This window comes from Ursus americanus, chromosome X (genome assembly GCF_024610735.1).
Source record: "Ursus americanus isolate L20-20 chromosome X, mUrsAme1.1.p, whole genome shotgun sequence".
NCBI lineage: Eukaryota > Metazoa > Chordata > Mammalia > Carnivora > Ursidae > Ursus > Ursus americanus.
This window is the reverse complement of record NC_142164.1, coordinates 54326750-54346550: the sequence shown is the minus strand read 5'-3', so window position 1 is coordinate 54346550 and position 19801 is coordinate 54326750. Positions and strand designations below refer to the sequence as shown.

The 19801-nt window shown below is 36.2% G+C and overlaps 1 protein-coding gene across 2 annotated transcripts in view; it reads right to left on the bottom strand.

The window, feature by feature from the left end:
• Positions 1-3547: 3547 nt before the first annotated feature.
• Positions 3548-19801, bottom strand: part of CHM (CHM Rab escort protein) — a 188931-nt gene continuing 172677 nt past the window's right edge. For both annotated transcript variants that reach the window (XM_045774163.2, XM_045774172.2), the window contains 3 exons: positions 17236-17334; positions 11505-11665; positions 3548-4423 (listed from right to left, as the gene is read on the bottom strand). In XM_045774163.2, the coding sequence (XP_045630119.2) occupies positions 4232-4423; positions 11505-11665; positions 17236-17334 (452 nt within the window). In that variant the 3' untranslated portion in view covers positions 3548-4231. The remainder of the gene's footprint in view (positions 4424-11504; positions 11666-17235; positions 17335-19801) is intronic.

The window sequence follows — 19801 nt, the reverse complement described above, 5'->3', positions numbered from 1 at the left end:
TTCTTTTAAGACATTACTTTTGTTTTTTTAAAAGATTTATGTATTTATTTGAGGGGGGGCAGAGGGAGACAGAATCTCAGGCCAACAGTTCCTCTCCCTCTGCTCCTCCCCTCGTGCAATCTATCTAATATAAATCTTTAAAAATATGTGACATGGGATGCTAAATGTTAAACCATTTAACGTCTTTGTTTTGTTTTTTTAAATGATTTTATTTATTTATTTGACAGAGAGAGAGCGCGCACAAGCAGGGGGAGTGGCAGAGGGAGAAAGCTCCCTGCTGAGCAGGCAGCCCCATGTGGGGCTCAATCCCAGGACTCTGGGATCATGACCTGAGCCAAAGGCAGATGCTTAACCAAGCCCCGGAAGCACCCCTAATTAACGTTTTAAAAAAGCCATCATTAAGGAGGAGAATTCAAACATCAAATCACTTGTTTAAAAACGTGTGAATACTTTATGAGCTCCAAGGTGCTTAATACAGCTACTTGCTTAAAAATTCAATTAACCTTATTTTTCCTAGATTTATTAATAATCTCACAGATAAATTGTCGGTTTTGAAGGAGTCCTGTTATCCTTTGAATGCATTCTGAGCAGCTTTAGGAAACTACCTGGAATTGACAGAAAATGTCACTCTGCTTTAATTATTTGATCCAAGAGCAAATCACAGTTCAATGAATGATTTCTGTATACAAAGAACATCAGCAGTCTCTTATGTATTTCAAGTAAGCTGTTGTGGACTCAACCACCAAAGAGAAAAACATTTCAGGTTCTCATTCACCAAGTAAATATGAAAAACATTTCATAATCTCATATACTAAGTGAGATGTGAAAACAGTTTGTAGGCAATCAATGTACTATAAAGCCATAGTCCATTCCTCAAGCACCAATTTCAAACAGAATGAAGTCTGATCCTGGCATCTAGAACAATATGCTAAGTGAACCAACCCAGGTATCATTTGATTGCCTTTCTCACAAACCTGACAGTTGACAAATGCTTAGAAACAAAACCAAGTATGCAACTGGAAAATTAAATCAATGAATAAATCAGTTCCAAGACAATCTTTAATTTCTTGGCATATATGCAAAGTTTTAATATTAAAAAATAGGAAACCACACCTGAAAGGCATCAAAACACTTTTATTTCCTCTGAAAACTTACTGCTACAGTGTGAAAATTATGAATAATTATATTTATGCCTCTGAAGTGCATATAAGAAAATTAACCAAGAGTAGAGATAAATTATTCAATATCAATAGCAGCAAATAACTTATTTATAAGAAAATTGTTTAATTCCCGCTTTAAAGGATCAATACTACTCAGCGATCAAATTTCAACAAAATTTTTTGAGGTCTTTAGGACTTTAGACAAAGGGCTGCCTTCTTGGGAACTATAGCTATGACAGAAGTTGTAATCATTAGCATGGTCATTATTTTAGATAAAGGGCTGCTAATCTCAGAAACTACCATTCTAGAAGTTAACCATTAACATGGCCATTTTACTATGGGCAACTAAATATCATCTGAGACGGGGAAAACTGTAACTCAGTTTTCCTATAGAAAATACCTACATTTATAATATCTACCTACCTACCTATTTGCTTTTCTGGGCAGGCATACCAACTAGATAAAGACACAGTAGCAACATAGGTAACTGGTTTTCAAACAGATCACTAAACTGAATGTTATTATCATTTTTGGTTAATAAGCATGTATAACTAAACATTTTAAACACATGAATCAAAATTCTTTGATGACGATATTCAAAATGTTAAATTAGCTACTGAACTTTCTGTATCACACACAATGTTATCAACTTTATTCATATAACTTCAGGCTTATGGTTTTACAACAAAACCAAAACGTTTTTCTTCTTTTGGCTTAAAACTATGAAAAAAAAAAGATTTATTTGCAGTAATTAAGATAGCTGAAAAGAAAGCTCTTAGAATAATTTCTATTATATTCTGAGGCAACAGGATATATCTAAAGTTCTCTAACGCAATGTTTTTTAACAGTTGTGTAATATTTTAATCACTAATCATATTGAGGAGCTTTTAAACATTTAAATAGTATTTAATAAATAACCTGGAAGAGAGACTGTGGTGCTGGCTAATGGATAAAATAGGGTACAATATAGGTTAGGCCATGAGACCACAGAGCATCTCCTTCCTTATCGACCTATAAACAGCTGCAGTAAAGCTATCATAGTCTTTGTAGTTATTATTCTGGGCCTACTCTGCTTGGTTGCTTACATTAATGTGTATGCTGCATTCAAGAGGCCTTAACTCTTAGACTATAACAAAGTACAATATCTTAATTGGTGCAACTTACTGCAATTGTATTCAGACTCAATACTTTCATATAGTGGAACCTTTTATATTGCTTGTATTGAGGGGCAGGGCCAATACCTGGTGCTTCTAGGCACATGGCATAGTTGCGTTTCAGGAAATATGATTTAAGAAAGATATGAATGTATATTAACAAAATGGATTATAATGCAATTCTACAATTCCTGATTTGTAGGACATTAAAGGGGAAAAGAGAGGAAGAGAGAGGGCCAGATAGGAGATGGGGTGTACATGGGCAGAGGAATTAGGAGCAGCCTGAGAGGCTGGGAAGGTTTTCCTTCCATCTGGATTCAGCTATATCCCCAGGGGATTGGAAAGGTGAGGTAAGAGCTACATTCCTTGGTTCTTCCCATTTTCTATGAATCTCTGACCTGATGGAGCTAGCTTTCTTTAAGACCTTTTCTGAAATCTGGAGAGGTCACAGCCTCACTGCAACTACGTGCTTTCTACTGTAGCAATGGCTCTCTGATTGGTAATGTAGGCCAGAACGCACAATAAACTTTTTATATATTTAACTACTGAAATAAATTCAAACTATTGCTCAAAAAGAGCAAACCATCAGAACTTGGCATCTGGAAAAATTTTAAGAGTCACTGTCACTGTAACTAGATTTGGTGGCTATGTATAGCCCCTACATTTTTATGTTAAGTGTATATTAGAGCTTACCATCCGTCATACTGTATTCAGAGTCCTTAGTGGTTCAGATTTACCTAAGCAGAAAATGAATATGAAGAATTTATAGCATGCTTTCCTTCCAAGATTCAAAACCACAATTCCATGTTGCTATCTTTACTGGTCTATAAAATACCAATTTAGGAAATAGTTTTTTAAAAAAGCTTAGTTGCAATAAAAACACTGTGATCTATTGTGTTGGGGGAGTTGACAGTAAACAATTATTTGCCACATGAGACTTTTGATATTCACCTCCAAGTCAAGGAGAAAACAACTTTCCCCCCCCAGAAATACCATTCTAAGGATTACACTGCATTTATCTTCAAAACTATTCTCCTACAGTAGGCAACATGTTACTATTTCTACCTTACATACAGAGAAAGTGAGGCCTGCAAGTTAAACAGTTTGTATAATATCATCAGTAGTAATAGCTAGGACTAAATTGGGTCCATATACAATTAGACTTTAGTTACCTGACTAGACAGAATTTCCATATACTGATGAGCATATCCATATCTTTCCTTCCATTTCTTCAATCTTATAAGCTTTCCTAGAGTGTAAATGATTCACATACAAATATCATTACTAACATTAAGAAATGCTGAGTAATGGACTCATGATTTGTAAATATGAGTACTTTAATACTGGCATTTTCAATAATTCTCAAGATAGAAAATAAGCCTCTATTCCAAACATAGGCTCCTGCCTAGATCATGATACTTTAGCTTTCCTCAACTACATTTACATGTGCTTTTATCATTCGTGTTATCATGCCCATACCCATAAAGAAAATAGAATTAAAATAATCAAAGGAAATATGTGACCTGATTCTGAAGATGCGGCTTTCAAACAAAGATTCAAAGTGGTAAGCAAAAGCTTTCTGAATATGACAGAATTATTAACAACGCAGAGGTACACTTTCATATCCACAGCTACTATACTCCTGGGAACCAATCCATTTATATTTATCTGCTAATTCTACAGGTTTGGTATCTTAAATTAGCAGGCAGGCCAATGTGCTTTATAAGTGTTTTGTGTTTTTACAATGTCCTCTTTAAGGAAAATCCCCCTTTGGATTTCTATGACCTGCTTCACTTGATAATTATGTATGTCAACTGGCTGCTGTTTTCTAACATTTTTCAAACAGTTCTTTCATGAAGAAGACTCCGAGGCCAAGAGGGATTTCCAAAGTGGGGTATTCAGTTTGGTGTATATCTATTACTGAGAGGTCTCCTCTGGGTTTCCCAGGCTTGTGCTTTCCTTGGGAGTCTCTGAGTTAGCTTCTGGTATGACACTGAATTCAGAGGTCTCCGATTGTAAACTGTCCCCATCAATGATAATGTCTTCAGGATTTGGTGGGGGTGGACAGAAGTCTTCATTGGGGCAGATTAGCTGGAAAAGTCTTTCAGCCTGGCAAGGGAAGAAAGGACACAATAGTTTTTGGATATCAGCTTAAAATGTATATGCCTTTCTGCGATTATTAAAAAAATGAATTACCACCCGTGAAAATTTCTTTAAGTTATAGAACTTTGTCAAGTATACATGACCTTCTGAAAATCTGCTTTCAGAACTCCATGACTTCTCCCCAATTCTATGCATGCATGCAGGCCCACCCTTAAGTATTATCAGTACTTGATCAGATTATCAGGTGTTAGATAGCTGAGAATTTAAGGACATTCATTCTACAAGGATGGTAGAAATATAATTTCCTTTAATACTCTTTATGCAAATTTCCAATAGAGCCTATTTGTGATAGCTGTAAAATCAAACAGCATATAATTTTAATAAGTCATTATTAAAATCAAGAAAATTATTTGTTCAACTATTTGCTTTTTTTTATTTTATTTTATTTTTTTTAAAGATTTTATTTATTTGACAGAGATAGCCAGCCAGCGAGAGAGGGAACACAAGCAGGGGGAGTGGGAGAGGAAGAAGCAGGCTCATAGCGGAGAAGCCTGATGTGGGGCTCGATCCCATAACAACGGGATCATGCCCTGAGCCGAAGGCAGACGCTTAACCGCTGTGCCACCCAGGCACCCCAACTATTTGCTTTTCTGGTATAATTTAACTCCCCCTGGGCATTAAGGAGAATATCATGGTGTTCAAGATCATGGAGTCTGAATAGATGGCCATGTGCAAATGCTGGTTCTGCCACTTAGTAGCAATACAATTTGGGGGAATGCTTAATCAACTTCTGAGCCTTGCTTTCCTTGTCTATGAAATGGCAGAGGCTAAGCCTCTATATGTGGAGCTGTTATCACTGTTATTAATAATAATAATAGCTAAAAGGTCAAGATTTTATTTTATTTTTAAAGATTTATTTATTGAGAGAGAGAGACAAAGCATGGGGGGGGGCAGGGAGGGGGGCGAGGAGAGGAAGAGAATCTCTAGCAGACTCTGCCAACACTGGCCAATAGGATCCTATGTGGGGGCTTGATCTCATGGACCTGAGCCGAAACCAAGAGTCAAAGGCTTAACCAACTGAGCCACCCAGGAGCCCCAAAATGTCAAGATCTAAGGTGAGCTTAGTCTGGCACGTAAGAGAATAAGAAACCGAATGTGATTTTAATGAACACACACACACACACACACACACACACACACACAAGCAAATGTGACAAGAAACATTGCTATTCTATTCTAAACATATCCTTACTTTTATTTAGATGAGTACAGCTCATTGTTAGATTAGGGTCCCTGCCATACTAGGGAGCTTGCACTCTATCCCCTTGGTAAACAAAAGTCATTAAACCATTTTAAGGTATATGCTTGTTTTAAAGGCAACAGTGTCTTCTCTACCACTTTAATCCTTCTTCCTGACATGAACGCAAAGTCATCCCTTAGGCCAGGAGTTGACAACTATAGTCCATAGGCCAAATCCAGCCTGCTATTCCTGTAAATAAGGTTTTATTGAACACAGCCACTCTCATTCATTTATCTATTTTTTGTGGGTGCTTTTGCACTACTGTGCAGCACTTCTGTAGCTGCAGAAGAGACAGTAGGAGCTGTAAAATCTAAACTATTTACCATCTGGCCATCTACAGTTGGTAGACTCAGGTGGTTGGTCCATCAGGTAATTAAAAGTGACATTCCTTGGGAGTGGGTAGAGGGATACTGAACAAACTTTTGAGCTTTGATGTGAAGTTGCAAGAAGGGACAGAGAGAAAAATACTTTCCTATCTTCAGTATAATTCAAGGGTATATTTTTTGGACGTGCCATTTTACTGTGACTATTTTGAAACTAAATATTGAGATGCCTGCTTTGCTCTCCACCCCAGGAACGCACCACAGGTCTTTGCTGGAGAAACTTAGCTCCTAGCAGCAGGAGGACTGAGGTCAGAGCCTCTATCTCATCCTTTTGTTCTTCTTTTTGTCTTTTATCTCAACCTTGTCTGCCTATAGAAGTTATCCCTCCCTCTTACTTCCTTTTACTCTGTATGCAATCAATGGCCAAATCCTGACAATCTTCTCTCTTAGCTCTTGACTCATTATTTTTTCTTCCCTATAGATACAGCCCAGGCATGTATCATCTTTCCCTTAAACAACTGCAACATCTCAGAAATGGTCACCTTGCCTCTAAGATTCCCCCATGTAATCCATTTCCATGCTGCCTTCAGAGGGGGTCTATGGAAATGAAATTCTGGTTATGCCACTTTTTGGCTTAAAAGTCTTCAATGACTCCCCATTTCTTAAAAGGATAAAAATCCAAATCTTTGCTATGGCATACAAAACTCTGCAGGCCTATTTCTCTGGTCTTACCATTCACTCCATCCCATCTTCACCTTTCAGACTTTTTGCTTCACTAATACCTATTTATGTGCACTTTCTTAAACACACCATGACGTTTCTATCATGGATTGGTGCAGATGCTGGAATGTTTCAATTATCTTCCATTTGTGTGGGGGAATTGCTGCTTATCTTTTATATCCCTCTCTGCAGTTCTTTGACTCCTAAATAGAGCTCATGGCTCCTCTGTATCATTTTTGAATTTTGGATATTATTCTATTATTGCATATACTGTACTGCATTATCTTTTGTTTACATGTTCTTCTTTACTAGTCAGTGATTCCTCCAGGGATGACAAGGACTGCGTTTTAATCAACTCTGGATCCTTAGTTCCTGGTGTGGAGTAGTGTCCCAATATACATTTTTTTTTAAAATGAACTAAAGAACTTTTAAAACTCCAGTTCCTGTGTGTCTCACACCTTGTCTCCCTTTTGTTACCTACCTGTAGGATACATTTCCCCCTGGACCTCAGTCCCTGTGGCTGGATTCCACACTCTATTTCCATATATCCTTGTCATAATCTGTCTAACTGCTAATCAACTTCAGGCTACTGCACCACCCTTACTTGTTTTCTACCTGCCTGTGGAACTCTCACCATCAGCCCATCTGCCACTGGCCCTCACTGATGACAATTTCCTACAGCCAGCCTCCAGCCCTTCCCATCTCCCCTCTCTAACTGCTGGAATCTTTTAGGGTCAACTGCTGTGCTCTGGAAGGTCTATCTAATACTTCTTGGTCTTCTGCATTTCATTTGTCAACTAAGCCTCCATTGTGAGAGTTGTCATAAATAGAGGTTAGTTCAGAGTAGTTAATTGTTAATTTTGAATCCTTTTTGCCCCCCCCCTTTTTTTCAGAAAGAGAGAACATCAGTGGGGAGGGATAGAGTGAGAGGGAGAGAATCGCAAGCAGGCTTCATGCCCAGCATGGACCATGATTCTGAGATCATGACCTGAACCGAAATCAAGAGTCAGATGCTCAACTAACTGAACTACCCAGGCACCCCAATACTTTTTGCCCTTTTAAGCCAAGTTGAAGAGTAGAGAGTTTCATGTAGTTAAAAAAATTAAAAAGGAATAATTATATTGTGACTTGGTTTCTTTATATCGGGAAGTATGGAGAGGACACACTGAGATACTGAAGACGTTCCTATGTTTATTTAACATACATCTAGACAAAACAAAAAATATTTTGTCAATCTTGCAGTTTAATGTATTTAGAATGTACCCACATTAACAAGATAAAAATAGCACAGCACACTAGATCAGTGTACAAGCACTGGGGTCCAACAGACCTGAGTTTAAGTTCTGGTTCACAAATTTACCAGATCCGTTACCTTTGTACAAGTTATTTAGCCCCTTTAGGTCTTAGTTCCCTCATCTGTAAAACAGGCATGTCACAGATACTTACCTCATAGGGTTGTGAGGACCAAATGAAATAATATACATGTGATGCTTAAGATACTGTCTGGTATACAGAAAATGTGCAGTGAATGGTAGCTTTAGAAAATGTGACACCTGAAATTTCCCTCTCCCTCAATGGCATGAGAAAGTTAATGATACTGCAATATGTGAGCAACTTGATAGGTCATATGATCTATAAAACTAGTCTTCAACTTAAAAATTCTGTACCAAAAGTCATAAACAAATTGCTAATATGCCATAAAGACAACATTCTAAATGGTGGGTAGGCTGCCCACATCAGCCAATTTAAACCATTTTACACCTGAAATATAATAGAAGGAGGACATTACTATATAATTATTCTTGTTCTCATGGTAGTGATACCTCCTAGGAGATGGGGGCTCCTGAAGGAGGAGTGAGTTATCAATGCCCTTGGGAGTAACAACTATAGACCAGTCTGTTCACCAGTATGCGTGGGTAAATGAGACACTACCTGTATTAAGAAAAGAGACATCATCATACGTCAGTTTCAGAAAAAAAACCCCAAAACCCTAAAGTAACAAACTATAAAAACCAGCAAGTCACAGAATCACAATTACCAATTAGGCTACTTAGGCTAGCGTCATTGTGGTGATAATAAAGAATGTCTTGGTGTGCACAACTTTAACCTGTATTAAACACAGACCACTTTATATTTTTAGTATGTTTTCAAATCATAAATAGTTCCATATGAACACAAGGGAGGCAGGTCTATGCTATTCAACATCTACACATTTACAAATAGGAAAAGTAGATGCAAACTTGCTAACTGGTAAAATAAACCATTTGTAAAAAAAATAAATAAAAAAGAAATCTGCAGGTGCTTATGTTTGTTACACAGACAAAGCCTAGGTGATGCTCTAACAGCTTTTATAGACAATGTGGAAAACAGAATTTATCAATTAGTGACTAGGATGGACACAGGATGAAATACAGGAATCAGAACACAAGTTTATTTAAATACACTGGCTATTTGTAAATATTATTACTGATGCCCTTTAAAGTAGGTATATGGGTAGTAAGGAGGGCACGTATTGCATGGTGCACTGGGTGTTATACGCAACTAATGAATCATCGAACTTTACATCAGAAACCAGGGATGTACTGTATGGTGACTAACATAATAAAAAAACATTAAAATAAAAAAAAATAAATAAAGTAGGTATATTTCTCCCCAAACTGATATGAGGTTTAAAGCTATATAATAATTTAAAACTACTCATATTTAATAGTATATAATTAGTACCAAAAGTAGCATTATTATTGTTTTGTACTATGATAACACTGAAGTCTATCTTCTTGGGAAGCAAATTACCTCATAAAAAAATTATCCTTCAATTATAATCTAGCTGGTAGTTAAGATCACATTAGTACTTGCATAATAAGCCCTTATGTAAAAAGCCTTCCCATTTTGGTTAAAAAACATTACAGTCCACTCAGGAATAAAAATGACCTAAGCTAGGGGTGCCTGGATGACTCAGTCAGTTAAGCATCCTACTCTTATTTCAGCTCAGGTCATGATCTCAGCGTCAGGAGATGGAGCTCCGCATCAAGCTCTGCACTCAGTGGGAGTCTGCTTCTCTCCCTCTGTCCCTCTGTACACATGCTCTCTAAAATTAATAAATAATCTTTTTAAAAAAATGCCCTAAGCTATCTGGCTGGAAACATGTTGGCAATTCCACTTGGAAAAAAGCAGAGCATCAAGCAAAAATGCCTTGGTCATTTTAAGCCATAAATGTAGAACTTGAACCATCTCGGGTTCCTATTAAACTAATAGAATGAATGATGGATGACTTCCCACTTTTGATATCACTGGCTGAACAGGATTATCAAGGATCACCATTAGACTCTGAAGATGAGAAACAAAGAATGAGGCAAAAAAAAAACTATAGATACATGGGGTCGTGGCCTTGCCACTGTGATTAAAAATTAAAGGGTCAATGAGGCCATTTGCTCCTATGAGATCCCTGCCACTAGCTGGATTGAAACTTCCATCTGTAGTCTTAAATGTTAAATTATCCACTTACTGATTCAGTAGACAGATATGCCAACTGTATCTGTGAAAAGTTTAGACTTGTGCCTCAAAAAATATATATTTTCTGTTCTTCTCTTCCTGTCAGGTACAGAGAAGTGTATTTATATACACAAATGGATCTTCATCTAAATAGAATCATAGTTCACTTTCGTCAGCTTGTGTTGGCTTGTGCTATACCAGTTCACAGCCCTGCCCAAAAGTGCTGTCACAAAATTCCACCTTGATTTACCATATTCCTCAGCAGCTATGACAGTAACTTTTGGCACACCAGCTTGTGTCAAAGCATTAAAGGAATCATGTTAACTCTGAGAAACTGTAAGTTACATGTTCTTTTCCAAAGTAAGAAAATGCCTTAAGACCATCTAAAAATTACATTTTGTATGTGATTACACTCCTTCTGAAATGACTCAGAGGTTAACAAAGAAAAACGGTTAGTGTATTTCAAAATAATAAAACAATAGGCCAACAGTTTAAATTAGAAGCAACGTTTCTTTAGAAAACTAGTATAACTTTCATTTTTCAGAATATGTATTTCTAATATCTTCCATCCTTACTCCCACAATGGAACTCATAAATGCTCTCTTGCAAATTCATCATTATAGTCAAGAATGTGAAAATATGGGGCGCCTGGGTGGCACAGCAGTTGGGCGTCTGCCTTCGGCTCAGGGCGTGATCCCGGCGATCTGGGATCGAACCCCACATCAGGCTCTTCTGCTATGAGCCTGCTTCTTCCTCTCCCACTCCCCCTGCTTGTGTTCCCTCTCTTGCTGGTTGTCTCTATCTCTGTCAAATAAATAAAATATTAAAAAAAAAAAGAATGTGAAAATATGGGGCGCCTGGGTGGCGCAGTCGTTAAGTGTCTGTCTTTGGCTCAGGGCATGATCCCAGCGTTCTGGGATCGAGCCCCGCATCAGGCTCCTCCACTGGGAGCCTGCTTCTTCCTCTCCCACTCCCCCTGCTTGTGTTCCCTCTTTTGCTGGCTGTCTCTGTCAAATAAATAAATAAAATCTTAAAAAAAAAAAGAATGTGAAAATACTGGATACTATATTTAAAGTATATTTAAAGAAGCTTTGTCATTCACAGGGAAAAGTTTGGGGGCAAGTTACAGAGATGATATTACATGACAAGCTTTTCTAGTCTTTTTTTTTACCACATCCCAGAGGAAAAAACAATTCATTCTCCCTACCACACCAACTTTTTAACACAAAACTGAAAAACACCAACAGCTTACCTGTTTGACTGCATTATCATTTCCTAAACCACAGTCTGGGCCAGAGCAGACATAAACGTTGGACGGTAAATCATTATAAGAGTTCCTGCTGACATCTGAAGAATCTCTCATATTGAAGTAAAGAGCCCACAGAAGTCTTGGTTTCTCAACTTCTTCATTTTCTAAATGTAGACATAAATTTTACTCATATATGAAGCACAATAAGCTTGTCAATTAATACAATATGTAGACAATTACTAACAAAGCCATCATTATACAGTGTAGTAAATCAGAGCTTCGTGTGTAAAAAATATAAATCTTTATCCACACTCTAATAACGTGTATATATTTCAAGCAATGATGGCTTTTCAACCTAAGACAAGTTAGATTTTAAAAATTATTTTGATTTCTAGTAAGTTACTTAACTATAACTCCAATTGTGTTCTCGTTTTTTTTTTAATAATAATTTCTTATTATGTTACGTTAGTCACCGTATAGTACATCCTTAGTTTTTGATGCAATGTTCCATGATTCATTATTTGCGTATAACACCCAGTGCACCATGCAATACGTGCCCTCCTTAATACCCATCACCGGCCTATCCCATTCCCCCACCCCCCTCCCCTCTGAAGTCCTCAGTTTGTTTCCCAGAGTCCATAGTTTCTCGTGGTTCATTCCCTCTTCTGTTTACCGCCCCCTTCGTTCTTCCCTTCCTTCTCCTACCAATCTTCTTATTTCTATTATTTCTCCACAGCAGTATCAAAGTGCTTCTGAACACACTCATCCTTAAATTATGCCACTAAAGAAGATAACAAATTTTTTTGTTTTACATAAACAAACCAACTTGAAAAATTATTTATTAAGTCAATGATCTATACAGGATTATGAGATGTCCAGAAGAGACAAATCTATAGAGACAGGAAGTAGATTAGTGGTTACTTAGTGCTGGGGGAATTGGGGTAAGTGAGGGATGACTGCCAACAGGTGTGGGGTTTCTATTTTGGGTGACAGAAATATTCTAAAATTGACTGTGGTCATGTTTGAACCATTTGGTGAATATATTAAAAAATACTGAATTTTACACTTTAGGTGGGTGAACTGGATTGTACCTCAATAAAGCAGTTATTAAAAATAGTATATGCAGGATTAACTCACTGATACCATAACTCACTAACACTTTGTCCTACTGGATTATAAAATGAACCAAATGAACCACGAGAGACTATGGACTCCAGGACACAAACTGAGGGTTTTAGGGCGTGGGGTGGGGGGATAGACTAGACCAATGAAGGGTATTAAGGAGGGCATGTATTGCATGGAGCACTGGGTGTTATACTCATGGAGCACTGGGTGTTATATGCAAACAATGAATCATGGAACACTACATCAAAAACTATAGAGATGCACGGATAAAGCAGAGTCAGTCCTTAGTCTCTTGATTTTTCATGTTCCCTAATACAAAGGGCCTGGCATACAACAGACATTCAATGAACAATTTCTATATTGATTTTCATCCTGTTTTCAAGTATAATCAAAGTATGATGTGCTTATTAAAAGGTTCAACCTCATTAATACCTAAAACCTATTTTTTGCTATCTTAAAAATTATTTCCTTGCCATTCTTCCTTAGAAATGTTATAATTAAATTTTCTTTGCTTGAAAACAGAAAACATTGCTGTTAAAAGTATTGACTACAGGATCTTTTTTAGCCTGAATCTGAACAAAAATTCGAATTCTGTACAATGATAACAATGGATGTATATTAAGATTATCCAAGACCATGGGGCACCTTGTGAATCATAAAGAAAATGCAAAAGGTGTAATTATCTAGTTAATTAGCTCTTATTGTTAAATTGGTAATCAATGTAGCAAAATTCACAGCTAATTGCAGTATTCAATAAAGAATGCCCAATTCCCCAATTCAGGATAAGTAAGATTTTGTTATATTTAATTTAAAACATCTCTACTGCAAGAATACCAAATATGTTATTTTTCTAGTTCATTTTAAATAATCTGCAATTATTAGTGTGACAGGATGATGTCCCTTCCTAATGCTAAGATCTATGAGCCTAAGGTATCACTAACTTCATATAAACACATGACAGATGGTAAAACCTATTTACTGACAAAATAAAGGAACATAAGGAACTCATATTTCACATCTAAAACCATATGGCTCTTAGTAAATTTATTGGTTTTAAGTTCAGTTTCACTAAATCTTATGGGAAGATAATTAAACATACCACCTGTGATTTGCACCACCAGAATCCAGGAGCATTGCAGAAAAGTGGGCTAAGGTCTGGAATTCCTTTAATATTGCCCACTCCATTTCTAAGCATACATGAAGAGAGTTTATCTTGTATTTCATGAAAGTTCCAGCTCAAAGGAGGACTTTCACTCAAAAGAAGTTGGGAAAAATGAATAATCCAATAGATTATAGGAAGAAATTTCATAGAGGTTGAAGCACTGAGAAGGAACCAGGAGGAAGATGAAAAGTTGACACAGGCTGAAGATAAATGCTCTAGACAGAAGGGGGTTATCAGGCTTTGACCTTAAAACCCTCAAAAAGACATAAAATTGCTTCATCTTTCTTTGAGGTCAGCTGGAAGGCAGAGAGATAGTTGAAAAAATAACATGCAGTTGTGAACTACAGTTGTCAAAAAAATATTAAAGCTGCTGAGGTTTGGCTAGGAATACATCACCTAACCAGGAGTAGAACTGGTTTTCTTTAATAGCTCATTTCATCAATTAGGTAGAGTAAAGAACTGAAGACGTAATAGGTCATTTAGAATAAGATCTCAGGCAAATTAAACTGGGTTAAGTACAGAATAAGGTAGGCAGAAAAAAATCAACAATGGCATACCAAATACAAGCCATAAATGGTCTACAGTTACATGCCATACTTAGGAAGAGACTATTTTCGCAACGTAGCAGAGTAGCATGAGGCCAAGAGTGTAGGAGACTGTCATAGCTTGTGACGTAGTCTGGATACCAGAAATACAGAAAGGAATTAAGATAAGGCATTTGACTTTTGAGCCCAACAATTACCTAACATCCTCAACAGCCACAGACCTCAAAATAACACCTATAAGGGTAATTTTTGTTTTTAGGTGGTTTTGTTTTTTTGAGGTAGGAAATGGGATGAGATAATTCCACATGCCATGCACAATCAAGGGAAAAAGAGAAAGAACATGGTGCAGTAATCATACTACATTGCAGACATTTCAAGATATAGTACTAATGAAATTCTTGTTTCAGTTCACATAGAAAATCTCAACTTCCTGGGTAAAATAAGAAACCATTTAGGATAGTTATACCATTGCTCACTCAGTCCTTTGAAGGATATTCTGAAGTCTGGAAGAATACAGACTGGTATGAACGGTGAGCAATCACCTAATTTTCTCACCTGTACAATCAGGTTCATTAAACATAACACATCTGAAATTTCTTTGGACCAGGAAATAGGGAAGGGTTTAGAGATCTTTGATGTTCCTAAAGGAGGCTGGGAAGTAGGGCTCTTGGAAGTACTGGTACAACTGCTTCTTAAGACAGCATATGTTAAGAGCTCCAGCTGATACCTTAAATGTGAAAAAGTAAGTAGAAGGAATAGAGGGAATACCATTCACAAACCTACTGGAATTTCTTAGATACACCAGCAAAGAAGTACTGTATTTCAGAAGAGAACATTATCTTTTACAATAGACTTCCTTGCAAGGTAACTAGGCTGACTTTCACAAAGGCTTATGAAGCACAGCACTGAACAGAATGTAGAACTCTAAAAGAAAAAATAAGCTCAAGTAGTATCATTCTTTTGGCACACATTTTAAAACAAACTATTTACAATGCTCTAAAGCATAAGATTTCATCACTATCAAGTAATTAAAACATAATAATAAAAGCCGTTAATCTGTGAAAATAGGTGCTTTTGCTACAGAGAAGAATGTGCTTAATGCACTAAAAGTTGATATTGCTCATAAAGTTGTTTCTCATTTAGGCAGGAAAATGAATTGAGCTCTCTTCTCCAGGTGACTTTGCCTCTTTGACCTGCCATGGCCCAGTGCTCACTTTATCTGGTGATTCATTTTCAATAACTCCAACAGTATTTGTTCTGACATTTTAATTAAAATATGACCACTACCTCATCCTGATGATAAAAAGGCCTATGTGTCAGTGAAAACTAGCTTTTCAGTGCCTCAGTGCACCTGAGGACCCCTCTGAGCACATAGTTCTTACTAAAGAATTTCACTCAGGTTCTAAACAATATATCATTTCAAAATGGGATCACTTTAACCATTAAGATTAATGCTTAAAAATCTAAAATGACTAGAGGATGCTAAGTAATGAATATGTAATTTCCTCAGCTTGTTTTTTTTACAAGAAAATTAAATGCATTTAAAAAGTGAAGAGCAATGATACAAGATTCAAATTTAGTGTATTATTGGGACTACCACAAAAAGGAAAATTTATGAAAAATTTCAGAAACGAGGGAAAAAATTCAGTTTTTAAAAGCAAGGTAATCAAAGCCAAGGACAAAACCATGATTCCATATTAGGTTTATGAATATTGTCATGTTTCTACGGTATGGTGACTAACATAGAACATAATAAAAATTATTATTAAAAAAAAGCACACACACAAAAAAGAATATTATCATGTTTCATAACTTTGCAATCAAGTTTTTAACAATGATCCAAATACTTATATGAGACTTTCTAATGAATAAAATGTAAATATGAAACAAACTAAATTCCAAACTAAAGTGAAATAAAGTTACAGATTTCAGGATTTTATTCATGTGGCAGAAAAAGAAATTATATTGATATTAGTTCTTAAAAATGGAGTTTTCTATGTAAATATAAATGCCCCACTATATACTATCTCTGCATTAAGAAAACAAATAAGACACATAGGAGATAAACTAAAAGAAAATACAACAGGCAGGAGTAAATAAATGGTTGCTTGAACAAACCCAAAGGAAACGAAGATATATGACTCAGTGAGGAAACTGGTCATGATTCAAGTGGACACGCAAATCCTAAAATGAAAATCACTCTCGCTTCATATAAATGAATAATATCCATTAGGCTACTTTTTGATCACTTACACACAAAATACACTCCAATTTGTTCCATTCATAGCTACAAGAGCTCCCCTATGATATGAGGAGAAAAGTTTAAAAATCTGTTGTTGAAAAACATTTTTCCACCATGAAGAAGTAGCATAGTGGCATATATATTTTGAGAGCTAAATATTTATCACATCACTAGCAAGCTACACATAAAAGGACAATTCTTAGGAAGGGTTCCTACATTTGTCAATTAATACTGTAATATTATCTCAGCTTTTTTTAAAATGAAAATAACTTTTTCTGATAAAGATATACTCTTTGTATAATATCTGTAAAATGAAGAAAATTAAAAGGAAAGAAATAAAAGTTGTCCATATTTCCACCAAAACTGAGACTTAAGAGTCTTTTTTCCTATGCATGTATATAGGCATATAAATGTATATTTTTTGCATTTAATTATAGTAATGTTGTATGTGAAACATACATTTTTCCTTTACCATTACAGAGTGAACATTTTCCCATTTTTAGGAAGAGAATGTGCTCATTCATGCTACTAAAACGTGTAATGACTGTTTCTGAATACATCACATTTCAGTCCAGGTTGCAGAAACCTTCATGAGATATCTAAGAGGTGTAAAGTTGTTATATTACCTTTTCATCATGAATCGCTGATTATTATTCTTACCTATCTCCGTTTCAGTATATGGAGTAAACAATTTCTGCACAACTGGTTCTAAATCTTCTCTTGCTGTTTTAGAAGTTGTACAAGTCAAATGAACCAAATCTGTTTAAAAAAAATAATATCTTGAGTTCCTGCTTACACACATTTCACTGTGTAACATTATTTTCAAGGCACTAAACTGGTGCCAGGGGAAAAAGAGAACTGAGCAAGTCATGGCTCCCGCCTTTAAGGAGTTTATATTCTAGTGATGGGGAACATGTAAAAACCGTAACAATATGCTACATGTGTTAATAGCTAACATATGTGTTAACTAATAATTAAGAGCACATTAAGACCCAAGAGGAAGTAGCAGTTAGTGGTTCATTCTGTAAAACTAGCAGAGTAGAAAAGATTAGGAAACCATTTATTCATAGAAAGAGCTTAACTTATCCTTATAACATTCTCAAAGAGGCTGGATAAAGGATTGCTAAGCAAAATAACTGTAAAAAAGACTGAAAATGGAGTATTTATTTACCTCGAGAACACAGTTCATATTCTTCAGACGGAAGAATCCATTTATATAAACTTTACTGATAAGTTAGCATACCTATTCATTATAGGGTTTTCTAAGAAACCTTTTTGGGGAACACTGTTGACTTAGTTTGAGTGATACATATACTTGAAAGTCCATAAATGGCACAAGTGAAAGCAGTATATAGTATTTAGACCCCAAATCACTTCCTTTTTGCATTTACAGATTCATGGGGCCTGGCCTTGGAGAATGTTTGCACGAGAGAATGAATATCATGCACAAAATAGGCCCTTCACAGAGGTAAAATACGTAGCCTAATACACTTAGACTTGCTAAAGGCCAACACACAAATATAAAGAAAGGACTAAGGGGATCCCTAAATGGGAGAAATTCTTATTGACCAAGAAAGGGCCTGGGGCAGGATAAAATAGTAACAGAAAGAATATATTAGAGAACGATGTAAGTACTGAGAAATTCTTTCCCCTAAAACACCAGCAGAAAAGTATACCCACTTCTTTTCTGAAAGTTTAGACCAGTAGACTTTTTTTTAAACCCCAGGAAGACAGTTCAAAGCTTATCATGGAAGTTGACATCAGAAATGGATTCTCATTATCAAAATTCTTTCTATTCTAAGCATAAATTGAGGACTCAATAACCATCTGAGCTAAAATCAAATTTTGTAGTATTTTTTTTCAGGTCCACCAAAAAAAGTGATATTGTAAGAAGGTTTCTATTTTATGTGAGTATAGTTTTTACATGACTGTAACAATGATTCCCATTGATTCTGGGATACAGTAAGACACATGATACTATCATTTCAAAAGGTATAACAACATTCACAACAAAATCATTCCTTTTTTTTAAAAAAGATTTTATTTATTTATTTCACAGAGACAGCCAGCGAGAGAGGGAACACAAGCAGGGGGAGTGGAAGAGGAAGAAGCAGGCTCCTAGCCACGGAGCCTGATGTGGGGTTCGATCCCAGAACGCTGGGATCACGCCCTGAGCCGAAGGCAGACGCTTAACGACTGCACCACCCAAGCGCCCCAACAAAATTATTCCTGATTAACTAAAATTTTTCAAACGCCATATAACTTTGCTGGGGAGTTTAAACTCCCTAGGTAATTGCTGAATTAAATGAGGTATATGACTACGAAGGCAGAAATCCCTGATAAAACTTGAGAGAAATTGTCCTGTCTCATAAAATACCAATATCCATGCCAAAGTTCTCAATTTTCCAGTTCTTCCTATTCAATTAATGTGTACTAGGGAAAAAGCAGATGAACATGAATATAAATAAAAGTATATTTTGAATATCTTAACAGTACACTACTGGTTCCGTTTAACAGGATATATAAAAGAAATATATACTGGAGTAATTACATCCTTTTGTTTTGTAACAATATATCATAGTTTGGTTCAGGGAGTGCCACCAAAAATTTCTAGTAGTCAAGTCAGATTAACATCTTACACTTAATGAGTTTTATAACAATTCTTAGAAAGAGAGGTGCCTGGGTGGCTCAGTTGGTTAAGCATCTGCCTTCAGCTCAGGTCATGATCCAGGGGTCCTGGGATTGAGCCCTTTCCTTTGTCCAGCTCCCTGGTCAGCGGGGAGTCTGATTCTCCCTCTCCCTTTGTCCCTCCCCCTGCTCATGCTCTCTCTCTCTAATAAATAAATAAAATCTTTAAAAAAAATTCTTAGAAATACTAAAGACATTCATAACCTGAATTCTAATGTCTAAGCATTGATTCTGATTAGATGTTACATTATTAACTGATCTACAAATTTAAGGTATAAACAACTATTTTTTTCTCCCTACACTTCCTGCTTTTTCTGTTAAGATCAAATTAATATAGACTACTACTTATTTAGGAAGTTATCCTCATGGTAATCACAAACCCCAAAACTATAATAGATACACCAAAAATTAGGAGAAAGAAAGCCAAACATAACACTACAGAAACTCATCAATCACAAAGAAAGCAAGCGAGAGAAAAGAACTACAAAACAACCAGAAAACAATGAACAAAATGGCAATAGTGATACCTATCAATAAT